At 46.3% G+C, this 23,587-nt stretch overlaps 1 protein-coding gene across 1 annotated transcript in view; it reads right to left on the minus strand.

The window, feature by feature from the left end:
* Positions 1–12,232: 12,232 nt before the first annotated feature.
* HSPA9 (heat shock protein family A (Hsp70) member 9) overlaps positions 12,233–23,587 on the minus strand; it is a 32,254-nt gene continuing 20,899 nt past the window's right edge. The window contains exons 12-17 of the mRNA XM_084636667.1: positions 23,258–23,362; positions 22,015–22,132; positions 17,711–17,805; positions 15,566–15,658; positions 13,778–13,918; positions 12,233–12,944 (exon numbers count right to left, since the gene is read on the minus strand). Coding sequence (XP_084492793.1) covers positions 12,882–12,944; positions 13,778–13,918; positions 15,566–15,658; positions 17,711–17,805; positions 22,015–22,132; positions 23,258–23,362 — 615 coding nt within the window. The 3' untranslated portion in view covers positions 12,233–12,881. The remainder of the gene's footprint in view (positions 12,945–13,777; positions 13,919–15,565; positions 15,659–17,710; positions 17,806–22,014; positions 22,133–23,257; positions 23,363–23,587) is intronic.

The raw sequence follows: 23,587 nt of genomic DNA on the forward strand, positions 1-23,587 counted from the left end.
CCTTTATTTCGACTTAAAGGGCTCTTAAAATCGATTTCCTTACTCCACCCCTGACAAGTGGATTAGCGCTTAAATCGACGTTGCCGGCTCGAATTTGGGGTACTGTGGACACAATTCGATGGTACTGGCCTCCGGGAGCTATCCCAGAGTGCTCCATTCTGACCGCTCTGGACAGCACTCTCAACTCAGATGCACTGGCCAGGTAGACAGGAAAAGAACCGCGAACTTTTGAATCTCATTTCCTGTTTGGCCAGCGTGGCAAGCTGCAGGTGACCATGCAGAGCTCATCAGCACAGGTGACCATGATGGAGTCCCAGAATCGCAAAAGAGCTCCAGCATGGATCGAACGGGAGGTACGGGATCTGATCGCTGTATGGGGAGAGGAATCCGTGCTATCAGAACTCCGTTCCAGTTTTCGAAATGCCAAAACCTTTGTGAAAATCTCCCAGGGCATGAAGGACAGAGGCCATAACAGGGACCCGAAGCAGTGCCGCGTGAAACTGAAGGAGCTGAGGCAAGCCTACCAGAAAACCAGAGAGGCGAACAGCCGCTCTGGGTCAGAGCCCCAAACATGCCACTTCTATGATGAGCTGCATACCATTTTAGGGGGTTCAGCCACCACTACCCCAGCCGTGTTGTTTGACTCCTTCAATGGAGATGGAGGCAATACGGAAGTAGGTTTTGGGGACGAAGAAGATGATGATGAGGAGGAGGTTGTAGATAGCTCACAGCAAGCAAGCGGAGAAACCGGTTTTCCCGACAGCCAGGAACTGTTTCTCACCCTAGACCTGGAGCCAGTACCCCCCGAACCCACCCAAGGCTGCCTCCTGGACCCAGCAGGCGGAGAAGGGACCTCTGGTGAGTGTACCTTTTAAAATGCTATACATGGTTTAAAAGCAAGCATGTGAAAGGATTACTTTGCCCTGGCATTTGCGGTTCTCCTAGATGTAGTCCTAAAGCCTTTGCAAAAGGTTTCTGGGGAGGGCAGCCTTATTTCGTCCTTCATGGTAGGACACTTTACCACTCCAGGCCAGTAACACGTACTCGGGAATCACTGTAGAACAAAGCATTGCAGTGTATGTTTGCTGGCATTCAACCAAAATCCGTTCTTTATCTCTCTGTGTTATCCTCAGGAGAGTGAGATATAATTCATGGTCACCTGGTTGAAATAGAGTGCTTTTCTTCAGGGGACACTCAGAGGAGCCCATTCCTGCTGGGCTGTTTGCCTGTGGCTAAACAGAAATGTTCCCCGCTGTTAGCCACAGGGAGGGGGGAAGGTTGAGGGGGTAGTCACGCGGTGGGAGGAGGCAAAATGCGACCTTGTAACGAAAGCACATGTGCTATGTATGTAATGTTAACAGCAAGGTTTACCCTGAAAGAGTGTAGCCACTGTTTTATAAAATGTGTCTTTTTAAATACCGCTGTCCCTTTTTTTTTCTCCACCAGCTGCATGTGTTTCAATGATCACAGGATCTTCTCCTTCCCAGAGGCTAGTGAAGCTTAGAAAGAAAAAAAAACGCACTCGCGATGAAATGTTCTCCGAGCTCATGCTGTCCTCCCACACTGACAGAGCACAGACGAATGCGTGGAGGCAAATAATGTCAGAGTGCAGGAAAGCATAAAATGACCGGGAGGAGAGGTGGAGGGCTGAAGAGAGTAAGTGGCGGGCTGAAGAGAGTAAGTGGCGGGCTGAAGACAGGGCTGAAGCTCAAATGTGGCGGCAGCGTGATGAGAGGAGGCAGGATTCAATGCTGAGGCTGCTGCAGGACCAAACCAGTATGCTCCAGTGTATGGTTGAGCTGCAGCAAAGGCAGCTGGAGCACAGACTGCCACTGCTGCCCCTCTGTAACCAACCGCCCTCCTCCCCAAGTTCCATAGCCTCCACACCCAGACGCCCAAGAACGCGGTGGGGGGGCCTCCGGCCAACCAGCCACTCCACCACAGAGGATTGCCCAAAAAAAAGAAGGCTGTCATTCAATAAATTTTAAAGTTGTAAACTTTTAAAGTGCTGTGCTTGAAGTGCTGTGTGGCATTTTCCTTCCCTCCTCCACCACCCCTCCTGGGCTACCTTGGTAGTCATCTCCCTATTTGTGTGATGAATGAATAACGAATGCATGACTGTGAAGCAGCAATGACTTTATTGCCTCTGCAAGCAATGATTAAAGGGAGGAGGGGAGGGTGGTTAGCTTACAGGGAAGTAGAGTGAACCAAGGGGCGGAGGGTTTCATCAAGGAGAAACAAACAGAACTTTCACACCGTAGCCTGGCCAGTCATGAAACTGGTTTCAAAGCTTCTCTGATGCGTACCGCGCCCTCCTGTGCTCTTCTAACCGCCCTGGTGTCTGGCTGCGCGTAACCAGCAGCTAGGCGATTTGCCTCAACCTCCCACCCCGCCATAAACGTCTCCCCCTTACTCTCTCAGATATTGTGGAGCACACAGCAAGCAGTAATAACAGTGGGAATATTGGTTTCGCTGAGGTCTAAGCGAGTCAGTAAACTGCGCCAGCGCGCCTTTAAACGTCCAAATGCACATTCTACCACCATTCTGCACTTGCTCAGCCTGTAGTTGAACAGCTCCTGACTACTGTCCAGGCTGCCTGTGTACAGCTTCATGAGCCATGGCATTAAGGGGTAGGCTGGGTCCCCAAGGATACATATAGGCATTTCAACATCCCCAACAGTTATTTTCTGGTCTGGGAATAAAGTCCCTTCCTGCAGCTTTTGAAACAGACCAGAGTTCCTGAAGATGCGAGCATCATGCACCTTTCCCGGCCCTCCCACGTTGATGTTGGTGAAACGTCCCTTGTGATCCACCAGAGCTTGCAGCACTATCGAAAAGTACCCCTTGCGGTTTATGTACTCGGCGGCTTGGTGCTCCGGTGCCAAGATAGGGATATGGGTTCCGTCTATAGCCCCACCACAGTTAGGGAATCCCATTGCAGCAAAGCAATCCACTATGACCTGCACATTTCCCAGGGTCACTACCCTTGATATCAGCAGATCTTTGATTGCGTGAGCTACTTGCATCACAGCAGCCCCCACAGTAGATTTGCCCACTCCAAATTGATTCCCAACTGACCGGTAGCTGTCTGGCGTTGCAAGCTTCCACAGGGCTATCGCCACTCGCTTCTCAACTGTGAGGGCTGCTCTCATCTTGGTATTCATGCGCTTCAGGGCAGGGGAAAGCAAGTCACAAAGTTCCATGAAAGTGCCCCTACGCATGCGAAAGTTTCGCAGCCACTGGGAATCGTCCCAGACCTGCAACACTCTGCGGTCCCACCAGTCTGTGCTTGTCTCCCGAGCCCAGAATCGGCGTTCCACAGCATGAACCTGCCCCATTAGCACCATGATGCATGCATTGTCAGGGCCCATGCTTTCAGAGAAATCTGTGTCCATGTCCTGATCACTCACGGGACCGCGCTGACGTCGCCTCCTCGCCCGGTATCGCGTTGCCATGTTCTGGTGCTGCATATACTGCTGGATAATGCGTGTGGTGGTTAATGTGCTCCTAATTGCCAAAGTGAGCTGAGCGGCCTCCATGCTTGCCTTGGTATGGCGTCCGCACAGAAAAAAGACACGGAACGATTGACTGCCGTTGCTCTGATGGAGGGAGGGGCAACTGACGACACGGCTTACAGGGTTGGCTTCAGGGAGCTAAAATCAACAAAGGGTGTGCCTGTACATCAAGGAGTATTTCAGGCAGGACTGCACGGAGGGTTCCAATAAGAAATGGTGCACCTAAGTTATCGTTGTTATTGGAACAAGGAGGTTAGCCTGGCCTCTGATTGATACATGGCTAGATTTACCTCGCTGCACCTTCTCTGTGAGTGACTGCAGTGTGATCTAGACAGGGAAGGAGGCAAATGAGTACAAAACAAATCTGGTCTATATCTTGTTCTGACCCACTCCATCTATCTTTTACATCTTTGGCTGGCAGCAGACGGTGCAGAAGGACTGCATGCCATCCACATCTCATGGCTGCTCGGCAGAAGATGGTACAGTACGACTGCTAGCCATCTTCATCTCTTGCCTGCCTGGCATAAGATGGTACAATAAGACTGCTAGCAATCCTCATCTCTTGCCTGCCTGGCAGAAGATGGTACAGTACGACTGCTAGCAGTCCATATCGCCTGCCCGCTCACCATAAGACGGTTCAATAGGACTGCAGGACTAAAGAGAATGACCTGGTCAAGTCACTCCAAATTTAGTCCCTGCGCCCATGTCTGCCCAGGCGCTCCCAGCCGACGTGGCCAGGAGCACCTCAGACACGACGAGGACGACTACCAATCGTATTGCACCATCTGCTGCCAGAAGGCAATGGGTTGCTGCTACTGTGCAGCAAAGCCGTACCGCGTCTGCCAGCACCCAGGAGACATAGGGTGACGGTTACCTGAGCTGGCTCCATGCTTGCCGTGGTATGGCGTCTGCACAGGTAACTCATGAAAAAAGGCGTGAAATGATTGTCTGCCCTTGCTTTCACGGAGGGAGGGAGGGAACGGGGGCCTGACGACACGTACCCAGAACCACCCGCGACAATGTTTTAGCCCCATCAGAGTGCTCCATTGTGAGTGCTCTGGACAGCACTCTCAGATGCCCGATTGTTTGCCATTGCTCTGACGCTGGGAGGGGCGCTTACAGGGTTGGCTTCAGGGAGCTAAAATCAACAAAGGGGGTGGCTTTACATCAAGGAGTATTTCAGGCAGGACTTCACGGAGGGTTCCAATAAGAAATGGTGCACCTAAGTTATTGTCCTTATTGGAACAAGAAGGTTAGCCTGGCCTCTGATTGATACATGGCTAGATTTACCTCGCTGCACCTTCTCTGTAAGTGACTGCAGTGTGATCTAGAAGAATGAGTCCCCTAGACAGGGGATGGGGGGAAGCAAATGAGTACAAAACAAATCTGGTCTATTTCTTGTTTTGATCCACTCCATCTGTCTTTTACATCTTTGGCTGGCAGCAGACGGTGCAGAAGGACTGCATGCCATTCACATCTCATGGCTGCTCGGCAGAAGATGGTACAGTACGACTGCTAGCAGTCTGTATCGCCTGCCCGCTCACCATAAGACGGTTCAATAGGACTGACTGCAGGACTAAAGAGAATGACCTGCTCAAGTCACTCCAAATTTAGTCCCTGCGCCCATGTCTGCCCAGGCGCTCCTGATCAACCTCACAGAGGCGACCAGGAGCACCTCAGACATGACGATGACGGCTACCAGTTGTACTGTACCGTCTGCTGCCACAAGGCAAGGGGTTGCTGCTACTGTGTAGCAATGCCATACCGCGTCTGCCAGCACCCAGGAGACATAGGGTGATGGTTACCTGAGCGGGCTCCATGCTTGCCGTGGTATGGCATCTGCACAGGTAACTCATGAAAAAAGGCGTGAAATGATTGTCTGCCCTTGCTTTCACGGGGGGAGGGAGGAAACGGGGGCCTGACGATATGTACCCAGAACCACCCGCGACAATGTTTTAGCCCCATCAGGCATTGGGATCTCAACCCAGAATTCCAATGGGCAGCAGAGACTGCGGGAACTGTGGGATAGCTACCCATAGTGCAACGCTCCGGAAGTCTACGCTTGCCTCAGTACTGTGGAAGCGCTCCGCCGAGTTAATGCACTTAATGCACTTAGAGCATTTTCTATGGGGACACACACACTCGAATATATAAAACCGATTTCAAAAAAACCGACTTCTATAAATTCGACCTAATTTCGTAGTGTAGACATACCCTAAGGTGCCACAAGTACTCCTTTTCTTTTTAAACGATTCATAGTGTCAAGTATCAGGGGTAGCCGTGTTAGTCTGTATCCACAGAAACAACAAGGAGTCCGGTGGCACCTTAAAGACTAACAAAAGCTTATGCCCAAATAAATCTGTTAGTCTTTAAGGTGCCACCGGACTCCTTGTTGTTTTTAACAGATTCATATGTCTCTTTGTGCTTCAACTGTCTTTCAGGGGACATGTGTCCATGCTGATGATGGGCTCGGCTCAATAACGATCCAAACCAGTGCGGACCAATGCATGTTCATTTTCATTGTCTGAGTCAGGTGCCACTAGCAGAAGGTAGATTTTCTTTTTTGGTGGTTTGGGTTCTGTAGTTTCCACATGAACGTGTGCTCTTTTTAGACTTCTGCAAGTATGTTCCACACCTCGTCCCTCTCAGATTTTAGATGGCACTTCAGATTCTTAAACCTTGGGTTGAGTGCTGTAGCTATCTTTAAAAATCTCACATTGTTACCTTTGCATTTTGCCAGATCTGCAGTGAAAGTGTTCTTAAAATGAACAACATGTGCTATGTCATCATCCAAGACTGCTATAACATGAAATATACGTCAGAATGCGGGTAAAACAGAGCAGAGGACATACAATTCTCCCGCAGGGAGTTCAGTCACAAATTTAATTAATGCATTATTTTTTTAATGAGCGTCATCAGCATGGAAGCATGTCCTCTGGAACGGTCGTCAAAGCATGAAGGGGCATATGAATGTTTTGCATATCTGGCACGTAAATATCTTGCAATGTCGACTACAAAAGTGCCATGCAAATGCCTGTTCTCACTGTCTGATGACATTGTAAATAAGAAGAGGGCAGAATTATCTCCTGTAAATGTAAACAAACTTGTTTGTCTTAGCGACTCGCTGAAGAAGAAGTAGGACTGAGTGGACTTGTAGGTGGTGAAGTTTTACATTGTTTTGTTTTTGAGTGCAGTTATGTAACAAAAAAAAATCTACATTTTTAAGTTGCACTTTCACACCAAAGAGATTGCACTACAATACTTGTATGAGAGGAATTGAAAAATATTATTTCTTTTATAACTTTTACAGTGAAAATATTTGTAATAAAAAATAATATACACTTTGATTTCAGTTATAACACAGAATACAATACATATGAAAACGTAGAAAAACATCCAAAATGTTTAATAAATTTCAATTGGTTTTCTATTGTTTAACAGTGTGATTAAAACTGCGATTAATCGTGATTCATTTTTTTTAGTTAATGGCATGAGTTAACTGTGATTAATCGACAGCCCTAGTGGGGATAGATAGATAACTGGACACCTTCAATTTTCTCTGGTAGTTCAGTCACATCCCTCCATTTTAGATTAGTACTTCAAGGAATGGTTCTACTCTGAAGAGTCACTGTGCAAAAATATCATCATGGGTTTCCATGTTCATCTTTCCATCACTCCAGACCAGATCTGCTCAGCTCAGTTTACAATATAAAGGTAGATAGTTTGTTTCTAACTACTAGCCATAAAAAACTCACCCTGGGATCTGAGAGTCAAGCTGGGCTTTTTCTTAATTTATGCATCACAACCATAAGTAAGACCACTGCAATCAGAGCCAAATTAACAACTCGCTGATGATGCAAGAGCAGGATTACAATCCATCTCATTTTCTGAGAGTTATGTTGGGACACAGCCCTCAGTAGGGTGACCAGATGTCTCGATTTTATAGGGACAGTCCTGATTTTGGGGGCTTTTTCTTATATAGGCACCTATTACCACCCACCCCCGTCCCAATTTTTTACACTTGCTATCTGGTCACCCTAGTCCTCAGGAAAAAGAGCTATTGAATTAAGAAAGCATCCTTTCACACCAGGTCATATTTCAGCGTAGAAATGCACTTTACAAAAGGACACAGCCATGTAACATGGTGTGCTTGCACCTCTGGAGAAAGTGGAGAAAGAGTCCCATTCCTCTCAGCTATAGCTATAAAATATTGCTACAGAACATTACAAAACTGCATTTCAGCCAAGGATAGTTACAGCAGTTGTGCACACATGAATCAGCCTTGAAGGGGTCAACATGCTTGCACTGACCAAGGCAAATGAAACAATTGCTAGAAATGAGCCCAAGACACAGAGATTTAGCTCCAGATTTTGAAGCTCACAAACTACAAGCACTTTTGGAGCTGAGGTTTGGCTCACCCCTTTAGCCAGAGAAGGGCCAGCTGCAGAACTGGCTCAGATTGGGATTCTGAGTCTTCCAGTGGCTGAGGGTTATGTGGATCTGGGGTATTGGCTCACGCCTGTCTCTAATGTTTAATGAACAAAGTTGATCGGTATCCAGAGCATCTTACTGAATGAAACTCTTCCTTTCAGTGCAAACCTATAGATGCTTGGTAGCTTTTTCTGCATTTTCCCTCCTTTGGTTTAAACGGCACATTCCTCAAGTTTATATGATCTGAAAATGTAGGAATTGCCAGACTCCATCAGCCCCCTGGTCAGTCTGGTGCAGTGTCCTGTCTACACCTGCGCCTATTCTCCATAGGAAGGTGCAAGAACCTCACAGAAGGCAGATGAGGGCTAATCTGCCCCTCACAGTAGGTCTCTTTCTAAAATCTAATCATTAGAGATTGGTTTAAGCCTGGAAGCAAGTGTTTTAATAGCACTATCTATTAAATCTATTAAATTTAATAGCACTATCTATTATTACTTAAAACAACCTGATTTTCCAAGGTCCCCCCACAGAGCCGTCAGCTGCTAGTGACGTGTTCAATTGAACTTCATGTTTTGAGTCCCTAGACTTTACATCATATGCATCACCCAGCCCTAAGCTCTGGGTGAGGGATTCTTTCATGCACCCAAATGAACGCACATGGCACAGACGTTGGCCAGTAAAACCCCCAGCCCCCACTGCAGCTGTGCAAAAGGTGCTGAATTATTATGCAGGGATTAGCACATATTATTCAAAAACCTTAGCATTGCACAGGACACAGGCTTCCCAAGATGAATATCAGTTTATATTCAGAATGACCAAACTCAATGAATCTAAAATACGCCCTCTCTACTGCCAGGTGTCTTCAGAGGAGCATGTTGCTAAAGCAGGTACTCTCTGGGACAGGAACCACTCCTTTTATGAGCGATAATAGCCATTTGTCTAGCGGCAATGCTGCATCTCTTGCCAGCTCAGCAGTTTTTTGCAGCAGGGAGCTGTTCTCACCATGAAAGAAAAATCCCCTGATTCCACCCCTTTTTGACTCTTTTAATAATTTAGTTTTCCAAAGAAAAGGCAGAGCTAGTGATAAGCATTAAAAACAGCATCTTTCCATGCAACAGACATAAGCAGCTGGGAGCTCGAGCAGTAAAAGAAAAGATTCATTCAATAAGTAAAGGTCAGCTATGACCAATAATTAAAACCCCTGGAGGCTATTTAGGAGCAGAGTCTTCTTCAGACAATGCTTTTGTCCTGATGGTCCTACAACTGCAGACTAGATCCAAAAGCAAGAGATTGGCATTTAGGATTCCAGGCTTCTGTTCCTGGCTCTGGCACTGAGACAGTGTTTAATACTGTGCATGCTGCTTGCCTGTGGGCTAAGGCAGGAAGTAGCCAAAACCATCACAGGTTCTATTTAACCATTTTTAGGAACCACCCAAAACACCCCTGAGCCAAGGAAAGTCTCTCCCTGCTCTTTTCCAGACAATCAGCAACTTTTGTTGGAGAATCCCTTTTGATGATGCCAACAGATTGTGAAGAAACCAACTAGATGGTCACATTGGTGTGCAACCTAGGTTTGTAAAGGAGACTGTTCTCATCAGGAGATACAGTACTAAGCAGTGCCTGCCATAAACAGATATTGCATACAGGACCATGGTCTAGTTCCATATTGTGGAAAGGTTAAGCATACAGCTGGATGTGCCAAATGCATGCACACCTGCATGTCTAAATTGCATATGCAATTACACCAAGTGCCACTCCAAAGTAGGTAATTTTGTGCACGTTTCCACAGCCAGACATTTGCCCATGGAGCTGTGTGCTTAGCTTCTGAGGAAGTCCAACCCTTTCTTACCAACAGTCCTTTTCACACCAGATAATTACTGATTCTAGAACGAAACCTGGAAAAATTGCAGCACAATAGCCCTCAGTCAAGGCAGATTGTGTCAAAAAGCTTATAGCCTCTGGGTTTATAAAATCTGAATCTCACCCATGACGCGAGTTGAGGTCTCAGTTTAGTTCTTAAGCATAGAAGTGTCCACATTACTGAAATTTCTATTGCTGTTAGGACCTTGGGTGTTGCCAAGGTCTGAATGGGCCATGGAGACCAAACCTCCCCATCCCTGTGGGCTGCTATGCCAAGGTAGAGCTAAAACTTGCAAGTTACAGTCCCTGTGACAGCTGTGAACAGAAAGGCCCTTAGTCTCCAGTAGATGGATTACCTTCATCCAAGGACAGAAACAGATACCCACTGAAGCCACCAGAAAATCAGACACAAGGAATATCACAGCAGCAACTTTCACTACCACAAAATTAATTCAGATCGAAGACCAGCCAGCTTGCAAGAAAGACACCCCTTTTGCATCACTATAAGCTACGTTCCTCCTCACATCAATCACTTCCCTGCCCCATGACAATCCTGAGTCTGCTCTGGAAACTCCTGGCTCAAAGCTGTGATCCCAACTACAGTGCCTCTCTCTCTTCCTGCAGTGATGCATGTCTGGCCTCTCTCCCCACTGACTATGTGTCTTCCAGGGCTCTGAGCTTTCATTTTTCTAAGTTCAAACTCATTTAATCCTTTGATGCCCATCTTTTTCCCATCTAGGCCTCTCTGTCCTCTGTGGAATTTGCATCCCCTTTAATACCACTAGAGCCCTGTTTAGCCCAACACCCCACCTCTTTTGGATCACTGATGAAGCTGTTCAACACCAGATCAACCTCCAATTATGGGGGCACCACTGTATACCTTGATACAACATCATGTTAGCCTCTGTACCGGCTTTCTGCCAAGAGCTCCTAGTCAAGCCCTTTATTTTCCAAGAAGACTTTTGAAACAGCCCAGCAAGCGCTTTACTCAAATCCATTTCCTTCTCACTAATTAGAATGGGCCTTTAATGTGTCCCAGCCCAAGGTGTTCAGCTCACACATAGGTATCATCATTGAACTATTTCAGGCAAGAGGTAGAACCTGTAGATAAGATTTATTGGGTGGGGCTATTTATGACTTCCTTTCCACACAGATGACCCACTGCATTTTACAAAGCCCCCCTTTGAATAGATTTAACAAAGTAGGCATGATCTCAATTCCTCTCAAGAGGAATCTTCTAAAATCTGTATAGGATTTTACGTGAGCTCACTTGGAGATGAAAGTAAGCGGCTGACCTGACTGCTCACATTGACTAACCCAATAGTGCCAAAGCTCCCTGCTGGAAACTGGCAACACGCAGGGGTGGGAGGTAGGAGCAGCAGCTCTGAAATGGAGTAGCCGAGTGAGCAGGCTTTGCTGTTAGTAGAGGGAAAACGATCTTGGTTTGTGGGGCAGAAGGGAGGCCAGCAGCAAGGGATGGAGAACACTTTAATCCAAAATCTATAGCTGAGAGAGCGAGAAGTCTAAGGAGTGAGCACAGGGAAATTTTTGGGGGGAAGACTGTCAGGATGAGATGCTTGTTGGGGTCAGTATCGACAGATGTTGGAGGAGGCAGGGAATGGGAGGGTTTTGCAATTGGGATGAGAGTAGGGATTAGATTTACCATGAAAGTGAAATCACTGCTGGGCACGTGGGAAGGAAGAAGTTTGGGAATGGACAGGTTGGGATGGGTAATCCGTACTTTGGGGGAGTTAAAGTATTAATTTGCAGATTGTTAGTCAGGAGCCAGTTGATACATTGTCTTGCCTGTTCATAGAAACTGGACTTTTGACCAAGTTTCAGTAGATAAAGGCTTCTCCATCGCCTCACTTTGCACTAGGTATGAAGTGTCCTCCATTGTTTGTACAATTCCAAGAACTCCTTGTCTGGGCTAAGTGCAGGAGACATTTATATGAACAACCAGTCACATTCACTTAAGTTTGTTGTGTAAGTGTAGTAATGAGGGTATAAACCCTCATTCTTCATAGCAATAGCCAACTGACGGCCTGGAAGAAACTTCTATGAGTGCAAAAAGCCCCATGATGCATAATTTCTTCTGGAGCCAGTGATGCCTGCCTCCAAGCAGGATATTGAATAGATAAAGCACTGGTCTGAGCCAGCAGGACAATTCCTACGTTCCAAGAAGAGCATGCAAGCACTAAGTAAGAGAAAAGCAGGAAGAACTTTTCTGAATGTAACCAGGACTAAAGCATCAATGAAGCTAGTTTCAAAAACACGTATGGTGTTCAGGTTTCCAGTTTGCTCACATTCTTTGTGCCAGCAGGGGGTCTACCAACAAATGCCACTTCACCCGGATGCAACTAGCCAAAAACCTCAAGAGAAATTAGACGCTTTTCCATTTTTATTTTAAAAAAATCCAGAACAGATCCAGTAAGAACAATTTTATTATCAGGGAAGTTGTTTTACTATACGCAGAGAACAGACATGGTATGGAGCAGAAAGCTTAGACAAGCAACGCATGTAACTTCAATGTGGCCTTATTTAAAAGGAATTAAGTTACAGCCAAATTAAAGTAACCCATTCTCCTTCAGTACAAGGATACTAAGCTAGCTGCAGATTTAACGTTCTCTAGCAACGTAGCTGGCCCTGCCACTGCTGAACCCAGGACCTGTTACAAATCAGTTCACAAGCACTTGGCTCCACGAAGAGGATACATAAGGACTCCCATCCCCACCCCAGAATTTGTGACATGGTTTCAAACCTTTAAACAAATTAAGTATACCACTTCGTCAAATGTTAGGAGTAAATGATGAGTGAATCCCCCAACCGCTCAGTTGAAAATACCACAGGGCTCAATATTTAGAACTTTGTCTAGCATGAATTAACTTTCATGAAATGATGATTCATCTAGTGGACACATCACTAAATTTATACATTAAAGAAATTATATATAGAATACTGCAAAAACACAGTAAGACTGAATTCTGCCCATTCCTGCTCAGGAAGGTCCCTTCGCTCCCAAGCTTCAGAATTTTCACCCTCTTCCTGCTGCAGTCTGTGCGCAAGAGTGACATTCTACTGTTTCTCTTCCTTCTGGTCCCCAGAACTTCCACCAGAAGCCTCTCTCTCTGATGCCATCTGTGAAAGACACTATCTGTTAGTTACAGAACGCTACTCCCACAGAGATATCCCGATAGCTTGGAAGCAGCTGCCCAGATTTCTTCTAGACTGATCACAATATTCTTCTCACATTGAAAGACAAAGTCTAAAGACCAGATTATTGAAGGTATTTAGGCACCAAGTGGGAATTTCAAAAGCGACTAATACCCACTGAAACCAAAGGGAGTTAGGCACCTCAGTGCTTCTGAAATCTCATTAGGGCCTAAATACTGTTAACAATCTGGCCCTAGCTGACCATTTTAGACAGAGCAGCCAGGAAGCCCATGATGAGTCTCTAGCATCCAATGACTATGCACAGAAGTTTAAATAATGTTTGCCATCATTTTAGTGGTTTTTAATAACTGCATTTGAACATCTGGACATAGTATCCTTTCTACGCTCACTGAAAGATCTACATTCATACTTCTGCTAGGAGGTTTGCCTGATGCCCATTTATCTTGATGTATAAAAAGAGTTTCAAGTATTGCTTGTCACCAATCAAGAGCTTTGTAATGACTGTTTCGACAAGGTAGTTTTACATTAAAAAGTTATACGTAATCGGTGGCACAGATCAGCAGCACAAACAAAATGCTACATAATATTGAAGGTCAGACTTCAGAACTTCTGTGATTGGCTGGACAGCTCATGACGTTGTGCCAGAGGAGATGTCATTAGTGCAACAGCTGCCATTTAGGGGAGTTGACCTGTGGCTTCGAGCTACCCAGGCACGGACAATCCTCTAAGGCTTCATTTGGATCAGCTCCCTCTCCCTGTACAAGCACCAGTGTGATCCACAAGCCCTGCACACCCACCTTTTTGTATGCCATTTCAAAGAGTTTAAGGGACGCCTGTTGCAGGCTGGACGCAGCCTGTCTGATGTTTTCTCCTGTTTCAGCATCTTTACGAGCCAGCAGCTCTCTCACTTTAGCAATCTCCTCCCTCAGTTTGTTGCACTGTAAACAAGTTACAAACAATAGTTACATTGCACTTAGTTCATTAAAACTGAGCCCTTCCCTTCACTTCCACAACCCCCTCCCAGCTCTTGCCAAAAGAAGTGGATTTAAGTCTCAAATTAAAAGTCTGCAGTGCCTAGTAGCTTGTCCAGTTCCCGGCGGGCATGTATCCACATCACTGAACACACTACAGCTGCACTAACTGGTCACCTTGTTTGCAGTCTCAGCAGAGAAGCCAAGGATTGAAGAAGCCCCAGAGACAGAACTGCCCCCTTTGGCTGAAAGCTTGCCTCATTGATACCTCGAGTGACCTACTGCCACCACAGAATCAAGGGGAGCAGAAAAAGCTGCTCTTCATCTACCCATCTTTAAAACTCCACCAGAAAGAGCCACAAAGCAGAGTGTTCAATGCACAAAGCCCCTAAGAGTTTCCTCCCTTTGTTGTGTGTGGGAGGAGTGGGGATGCAAACAAAAGCAATATAGTCCCATCCCATCCCTACTGCCATCTGTCAAACCTTCCACACAATCTGGCACTTCTCTGTCAGACTGGGAGTGCGCTCAAGAGGGCAGGATTGGCGATGTGAGGTTACTGTGGGACAGCTGCACTGACAGAGCTGTGAGGGCGTGGGACACTCACTCAGCCATGTCTAGAGGCAGAATGTGGGCAGCCACTGTCAGTCCTTTACTTTTAGGCCCACAGGTTGGAAGGAATACTATGTTCTTGAAGCCTTGTATAACAGATTTCCCTGCTCCAAGCAGGCCACGCTCCTTACAGTGCCCATTATCACTGCCCCTCCAGTCTCCCACAAAGCTGATGATGGGGTTAAACATGTTTCCCACGCAACTTCCCTTCAGAGGCTAAGTATGTAGTCTCTTGCCTTCCCAGCCCCTGCTAGGCTAGAAAACAAGTTCTACGCTCTCACTGGGCTACACGAGCACCTGGCGTTTCCACACCCATGTTTTAAAGAGAAGCCCAGCAGTGATCTGGATAGAGCCACTGAATCTTTATCCAAGGGTACTTGCCAAGAATCTCCAGCCTCAGCCCCTCCTAAAACCCCAAATTACTCTTTGTGTTTGAAGTGGATGCTTTAATACTTTTGCAGCTTGTGAACTCAGTTTTAAACATAGCTTTTGAAATGAAGAATAATGCAGCGATGAAGCAGTCACTGAACAGTATTAAAACCCCTCTGACACTAAGCATCTGACTCACTACAGGTAAAGGAAGGAAACTAAGTTTAAAACCATTTAAGCTGCTCCCAAGTTCCTGGGTTCTGTATTTGCAAGTTCACCCACTGCTCTGAGACTCTCAGGACAGAATGGAAGCCTTCACTTAATGCTGATTAACTTACAGACAAAGAAAACTTGTTTCGTACATTCAGTGTCTGAAGAAAAAATTCCCTCTGAAATCAGACAATCACCTCCACTGTACGAGTGGGACAAAAAGCAGCCAAGGACTGTGCCTACCTTCCACTGTTAAGAATCCTTCATGTATTCTGAAAGTCAACTTCTCTAGCAAGTTTCAGCCACATGCTATTTTAAACAGTTAAGAATCCTTGAGAGGTTACATGCTAACCCATTCTTTACCTGAGAGGGCAGATACTGTAGGGAACTCTGGCCCCTTTAACAAAGGCATCAGAAAATACCCACCTCATCTGCTGGCAGCTGATCCTTAAACTCCTCCATCTTGGATTCTGTATCATGGATGATCCCTTCTGCCATGTTGACAGCTTCGACACGTTCCTGGGCAAATTGACAAGTGGGTTATTTTTGCACACCAGGTTTTCTGGTCAAGAAATGCAATACCTACTAGCTTTCCTGGTTACAAAGATAACCAGCATGGGACCTGCTGCAGTGCTGCTTTACTACAGGTAGATGAACCATGTGGTCCATTGCTCAAGTGCGTTAATCCACGTGGCGGCATGAACTACTGCACTGCTGGCAGTCTCAGACAGAGCAAGGCTGGATGTTCCACCCGTTTAGGAAAACGCCCCACAAGAATAATGCTGCAAGGTGCAATGGAGTTGTTAGCAAAAACAAAAAACAAAAAAACCCACCTCCTTTATTTTCTATTGGTCCTCGTCAGTGGTTCAAAGTTCACAGCACCTAATCTGAAACCACCACCACCCAAAGCACCTGAGCTGGTACACCCTGCAGAGGCCAAGAGTTAAAAATGGGAACTGGAGAGTGAACTGCCCTCATCCAGGAGTGGGTCACTCCAGAGCATGGTTTAAGCATGTTAGCAGGCAGCACAAGAAAGCTTGTACTGCTGTCTGTGGTGCACCCAATCTGTGGAGGGGTGTGTCTCCAGCATTTCATAGCTGTCATCTGGGCACCTGAAACCACCAACACTAGTTCAGTGGGTTAGGAACATAAACAGTGACAAGACAAGGAGATGGGGTGGGAATGTTCAGAGCACTCTACACAAGCCCTATGTATCCACAAAGTCTACCCGACAGACAATACATGAAAACAAGTTATGCAAGGAGCTGGCACCTCTCAATAGTGTATTTTGCACATGTAACTCCCAAATGCCAAGGGATCAAGAATCTTAGGGTTTCAACAGAGGTCTGAAGCAGAGAAGAAAAAGCTACAACTCCTCCTAAGAAAATTCAGCTCCTTTCACAGAAAGCTACTCAAATATTCTATCCTTTGGTCTATGCCAGAACCTCACCCTTCTGAGGATCAGAGATTTAAAAGTGTTGCCAAAACAAGATCACTAGTTCTGTAGAGACGAGAACAGTGTAAAGCATCTACAGTGTGAATTTCCGCAGTCTTTAAGCATATGCTAGTGCCATATCCTACAGTATCAGCTGCTTAAATCGATGTTCTATATTTAGTAGAGCAATTCATTATAGTTTACCCTCATTAAATCAATTAGTCCTAACCATTGACCTTATAAATATTATAGATTGATCACTTGAGTGCAGAAAGCATCACTCCTTTTTGACTAAGGAGATGTGGACTGTGACCAGATATTCCTTGAGGGAATGGTGATCTCATGTGCACGGAAGGCATAAATACCAAGACTCAGATGAGATCTGGCACTCAAGATGCTGGAGACCAGGCTTTTAACACGTGCACTGCAACTGCCCATTGAAGGGTGTGCGTGTCATGGGGGTTCGGACCAACATTTTGGTTTTGTAAAATTTAGAAAAAAAACACACACAACAAAACTTATTTCAATGAGTTCAGTGAAAACAGCTCCCTGCTGTGTTTGCAACTAAAGATGCAGCATTGCATTGCTCCAGGAGAAACTGGAAGTGAAAGTGATAGGGCTAGCTTCACTATCCAAGACGAATTAAATGTAAACATTCAACAGCATCCGTGGTGAAAAGTAGATTCAACCAGATTTTAAAATTTCAGTTCACATATTAGTAACAGGTAGGGGAATTTGTCTATTTATAGCACAACCATGTCCCTTTAATTCTTTAGAAAAGAATTTTAAAATACTTGGTTTGTAAATATAAGGTCAGCTATTGAACAGAGGCCAATAAGCTGGGTATTTATATGCCTATATTTTCTTGCAGTTAAAGCCAACTGCATGTAGAAATTTGGTAATAGGGGGACAAGTGGTAATCTAGGCATCTAAAAATCCATTTGCAAAGGCAATTGCACTCCTTGCACATGCAAACATAGGCACGAGTACAATGATTACAATCTCTTAATCTGGCCTTTATATGTCAAGCCAGAAGTCCTCGGAGTAGAGTGCAGTTTCATAATATGGAATGGAGATTTTTGACTGGCTGGTAAACTACCCATTACAAGAGACCACAACGACCACCACCAAGTTACCTTTCTTCGCCTATCTTCCTCTGCATATTTCTCTGCATTCTTCACCATGTTCTCAATGTCATCTTTGCTGAGGCCACCAGAAGACTGGATCACGACTGCGTTAGAAAATAAAGTACAGTATTAAAAAATGCTGCTTTGTATTTTAATCTCTTCTCCTACAGTGAAGAGAGCTCCTACATTAATGCTCCAGACACACCAGCTAAGTTATGTTGCTAGGGATCGTTTCCTTGTACTAATGAGCTGCTAGCACAAGGCATGTATTTGAGCCAGTGCAATAGTGACTCCTTAGAGCAGTGGATTTTCAAACTTTTTTTCTGGTGACCCAGTTGAAGAAAATTATTGATGCCCGTGACCCAATGGGGAGTGGGGATGAGCGGTTTGGGGTATGGAGGGGGCTCTGGGCTGTGGCAGGGGGTTGGGGTGCAGGAGGGGGTTGGGGCTCTGGGTGAAGGAGGGGGCTCTGAGTTTGGGGGGCTCCGGGCTGTGGCAGGGGATGAGGCTCTGGGCTGGGGTGTAGGCTCTGGGGTGGGGCCAGGGATGAGGGGTTTAGGGTGCAGGAAAGGGGTCTGGATTTGGGGCGGCTCAGGGCTGGGGCAAGGGATGTGGGCACGGGTTTACCTTGGGAGGCTCCTGGTCAGCGGCACAGCCGGGTGCTGTCCTGGCACTGTGGACCACTGTGCCCCCGGAAGTGGTCAGCAGCAGGTCTGGCTCCTAGGTGAAGCCGTGCAACCAGCTCTCACCTACAGGCACTACCCGTCCCCACAGCTTCCATTGGCCGGGAACTGGCCAATGGGACTTTGGAGCCGGTGCTCAGGGCGGGGGCAGCACATGGAGCCCCGTGGCCCCCCTGCCACAGAGCCGGACATGCTGCTGGCCGCCTCCAGGGCGCAGTGCAGTTGGAACAGCCTGCCTTAGCCGGGCAGCATGGCTGACGGGACTTTTAACAGCGTGGTCAGCAGTACTGACCAGAGCTGCCGCGACCCGGTGCCTTACATTCCAAGACCCAGTACTGGGTCATGACCCATGGTTTGAAAAGCATTGCCTTGAGAATGCTTAGTATAAACATAAACTAAGAGATCTGATGAGAGAAAAGTGCAGATCCCCAATGACTTTCCTTCCTAGTGCCGCATTTACCATTTCTCTGCTCTCATGAGAGCATTCAGCTCTTGGGCTCAGAGAGCAATCCTTGTGCACCTTGAAAGCAACAGAATGCTGAATGGCTGCAGTTTCTCACAAGGTTGCTAGTAGTCTGCATTATTCTAGTTAGTGTGCCTATCTAGGGAGACCTACTAGAAAGTACAAGGACAGAACAGCACTTGGAGAGGTTTGGTATAATGGACAAGACAATAGCCTGGCAACTCAGATAAAGATTCTGTTCCCAGCTGTGCTAGATACCCTCTTTGTAACCATCTGCAAGCCACTTCACACTGTTCTTCAGTTACTCCATGTGGAAAGTGAGCCTGTGTATATGGCCCTCAGGCCAAGGGGGCATTCTGGCTCGGAATGCAGGAGGAGTCTTTATCAGGCCATGGAGTTTCCTTTCACTTTTGGAGAGCAGCCCAGAGCAATTCAGAAGCAGGCTACAAGCCTGTTTCCAGCCACACTCTCCCTCTATTTCCTTCAGTGACAGAACTGTAGCTAGCTTTCAAATAAAGGCAACTTAATTTTTTCCTACTGCTGCCCTGTGAAAGCTGCCTTGTTTGAGCAACATTACAAACTACATTTCAAGTGGGGTGGCGTAATGCAATTTCATCGGAAAGCAAGGGACAGATGTCATTGGACATTTTACAACACTTCAGGAAGGGAACCAATTTTAGGTCTTCACCTCAGTAAGCACTTAAAATTTTTCACAGAGTATTCTAGGTGACAGTGAGCCTAAACCCTAAAAGCCTAACAATACTAGTCTATTTCAAATGAGTCAGAGATTTACAATGGGATCATGGTTGCAACCTTTGTTATATGCTACAGGTAGCTAAAGGCTGGTATAAGAACCCTGGTCCTCCATATCCTGTTGGGCACCTGCAACCAGCTAATACAAGGCGACAAACAGTGCATGCTCCTGCTCCAAATGAATTTGGTGTCAATGAGGTGGTTTTTTGTTGTCAATAGCAGCAGGACTGAGCCCAAAAATATTCACCAAGATGATTAAAGCAAGTTTCTAATTATGTTTTCTTCAGCTATAACCCGCAAATTCCTCAAGGAATTCCATACCTCTGGAATGGAGAGGCAATACGCCATTTTTGAATGAAGCAGAACACACTGGAAGTCAACAAATCATCATATGGAAGTAAGTGCCAAATAATGACAATTTTTCTTCAAGCTTTGTAGAAATCCAGCAATCCAGGCTAAAGAAGTTCTCCAAGCCAAAGTTATAGAGGTCTAAACCAGTGCTTGATGGTTACAACAGTAATTGTGGAGGCAATATTGCTTCTAATATTTGATTGTGTTATTAAATAAACACAGTGACCGCTTCAGCTCTCCAAACTCCCTGCAGTTTAAAGATGTTGTTTCTAGGCTACCAGAATCAGCTGGTTATCAGGGGAATATGCCTTAAGCACCTGGGTTTTAAAATTCTTGTGGCAGAGTGGTTAGTACATTCTTAGTACTGTGCTTGTTTGATCAGATGCACTCTTCATGCTATGGGTGCTTGCCATTGGCCAGGTGTCTTGCTAATTAACCTCCTCCCCCTAACACAGCTTGGCACACTGATGCTGTCCCATGACTAGACAATAAGCTGCTAGGACTATTAACATATGACACTAGTTTCACAGATGGACAGTGTGCCAAGGTGCATAGCACAGCAGACCAGTGGAAACAAGCTCCTACCTGGTCCAGGGTTCCCAGTCACTTACCTCCCTGCTCAGCCCCTTCCTTTCTCCCCAACCAAAAAAAAACAAGAAACAGAAGTCTTTGCCCCAAGTGCCTCTGTGGGTGGGTAGCTTCTTGGAGGTGCAAGGGAGCATGACCTACAGCTGCTCATCTGTCACTGTCAGGGGACTTCTCTTCTGCCTACATCACTGCATTTCACGAAGTGAAAGAGTCAGGCTGCTTTCAATGCAATTTCATCTGCTGAAGAGAAGACTTAAAAGCTAGCCTATTTCCCACCAGTGAAAAGTCTCAACATGGACTGCTCGTGTACAGGGCTCATTTTAAATGGAAGTTGGGCAGCTTTAAGGTAGTAGATGAGGGTCACAACAGCCACTAAAGCCCTTTGGCGGTCCATGCCGAAATAAATGTTAATGAGCCAGGTTATTGAAGGGTGCAGTTTTTTACTGAAGTCACTGCCACTGACTCATACCACTCCACTCCTGCATCACCACAGGCTCCGACTGTGCCCCACGCCACCCACTTCATTACCACCTCCCACTAGTTGGCTGTTTGAGAGCTGAGAGACAAGAGCACCAGGGGCAGGGCACACACTCTGCCAGTAGGGAGAATGCAACCAGAGCTGGGTGGCCTGGGACAGAGCTGGAGACCAGAGCTGATGGGGAGCCTGGCACATGGGTGAAGTCTGTGCCCATGGGGGAGGCAGAGACTGGGGGGAGATCCAGTCCAGGTCCCAATGCCCCTCACAGCCGCAAGGAAGGGGCTCTGCCATTACAATCCCAGCTCTAGATATGCCTCCCCATTGGAATGAGTTCATCCCAACTCAGGGCCTGGCCACAATTAGATTGGCTGTGGGAGGTGGGAGCCAATGTTAAGGAAGCAACCAGAGACTGGTGGTGAAGGGTAGAGCCTGGCCCCTGCTTCCGTGATGGAGAGATGATTGGGCCATTAGGTGGCACTGCAATCTGGTGTGTGGGCTCCTGCTCCCAGTCCTGGGCTCCGTTTGCCCTGTATCCCATGATTCCCCTCACTTTAAGCACAGTGCCTGGTGCTCAGATCTGAGTGGGCTGGGTGCCAGCTGGGTGCACCTCAGCTCACTTGTGGCTACATCTCTGCTGCCTACTGGCAGGCCAAATAAAATGATCTGGTGGGTTGGATGTGGCCACCAGCAGCCCATCCCTGGTGCTCAAGGTTTAACACACTGGAGCGGATACCATACCTCCTGGATAACTGGTAACAAATATAAATTGTCCTACTTCTCCCTTCCCCGTATTTGCCTACTTATCACCCTTACCTGCTGCGCTATGTATGACTCTGATTGTAAGCTTTTGGGGAGCAGGGATCCCATCTATTTGAGACATCTAGCACACTATTGGGGGTCATACACTCAGAGGTTCATACCGAGTAGCCAAGCATAATTCCATAAATTTCCTTCCCTTCACTATAAGGGAATGCACAACAATGATAGCTGCACTTACTTTGCTGTTCGCGTCCTGTCCCTTTATCCTTTGCTGAAACGTGAACAATGCCATTAGCATCAATGTCGAACGTGACCTCAATCTGGGGCACTCCCCGTGGAGCTGGAGGAATTCCAACCTGGAAACCAGAAGTGCTTAGCCATTAGTTCCCCAACAGATGTGGGCTTGGTATCGAAGCCTTCAGTGTTGTGCATATTATCTTGGTGAACTGCCAATTCAACTAAAACAACCTCAAAGCAGATCCCAGGATATGCTTGTCAGAAGTCGTGACAATTTAGTGGTATCTGATAGACTTAATGGGACAGACCTAATTTAATGCAGCTGCAGACTTCTACCCGGAAGCTGCCATAAATGTCATAAGAAGAGCAAATGCTGTTTTACACTTAATGCCAGTAAGTCACTTTCCCCGTCCCATGCACGGTAACAAGTTCAATTTTCTTTAGTTAATTACTTGGGTCTATTCTGGGGAGAGCCAGGCCCTGCTTGAGGCTACCATGTTTAAATGGTGAGAGATTCACCATGCTTCAGGAGATACAAACCCTTGCCTTACCGGAAGGCTCCTTCCGGCAATTGGATTTAATATTAGAGATGTCAAGCAAGAAGAAACCTCTTAAGAACCTGTATTAGCTTCAGGCGGTCCTGATACAGTACAGCCCTATTCAACATGACCACTCTTGAAATTAAATCAGAAGCATCCATACGGATCAGGAGGACAAATACCTGTACAGGCTGATTATGTATGAAGAGAGTGAACTACTCAGCCACACTGAACTGCAGCAGCTATGTCCTATACACAATCACCCCTTGAAGCACGGTAACTGCTGTCTAACACAATCTAGGCTGCTCCAAAGGGACTTGAAGGGAGTGGGTGATGGGCCAGCTACCGGCTGCCTCAGGGACAACTGTGAAGCAACATGGGATCTAAGTACTGAGTTATATTTGGCAACAGGATCTAACATCCTAGTTCCATGGGTACCAAAAAAAAAAAAAAAAAAAAAAATCAATGCCTCTAAGAGCGTATGGCTACTGAAGGCAGGCGGTCAGTAAGGCCTACTGATTTACGAGCCTGGATCACTTTGTGCTTTACATTTGTGGGGCAGGTAAAAATCAAATGGCTTCTGTTAAAGTCCCCACTTTCAAGAGAAGCAGGGAGGGAAGGGGGGAGGTTCCAAACAAAATGGGAGGCTTGGAACTTACTGCATAAAGGTAGTTTAAAGGTTATGAACATTTTGTGCAAACATACCAAAGTGAACTGGCCAAGAAGCTTGTTGTCAGAAGCCATCTCTCTCTCACCCTGGCATACTTTAATCTCCACTTGAGTTTGCCCATCAGCTGCTGTAGAAAACACCTGTAGAAGGGTGAGAGAAACAGAATATTTGACAGCTTACAACCCCTGAATTGAACTACTTACTATACAAGGACTAAAGGACAGGGAACAGCATGAAAACTTGGAAGTTAGGCTGGAGGGATAAAGAAATACTTTAAATGTGTATTTTCCCTCCATGCCTCACAAGCTTTTTAATACAGTAAAGATTCTAAGGCAAAAAGATAACGATTAGCAGGCGAGATTTCA

The sequence above is a fragment of the Lepidochelys olivacea genome (genome assembly GCF_965140295.1).
Source record: "Lepidochelys olivacea isolate rLepOli2 genome assembly, chromosome: 8".
NCBI classification, from domain to species: domain Eukaryota; kingdom Metazoa; phylum Chordata; order Testudines; family Cheloniidae; genus Lepidochelys; species Lepidochelys olivacea.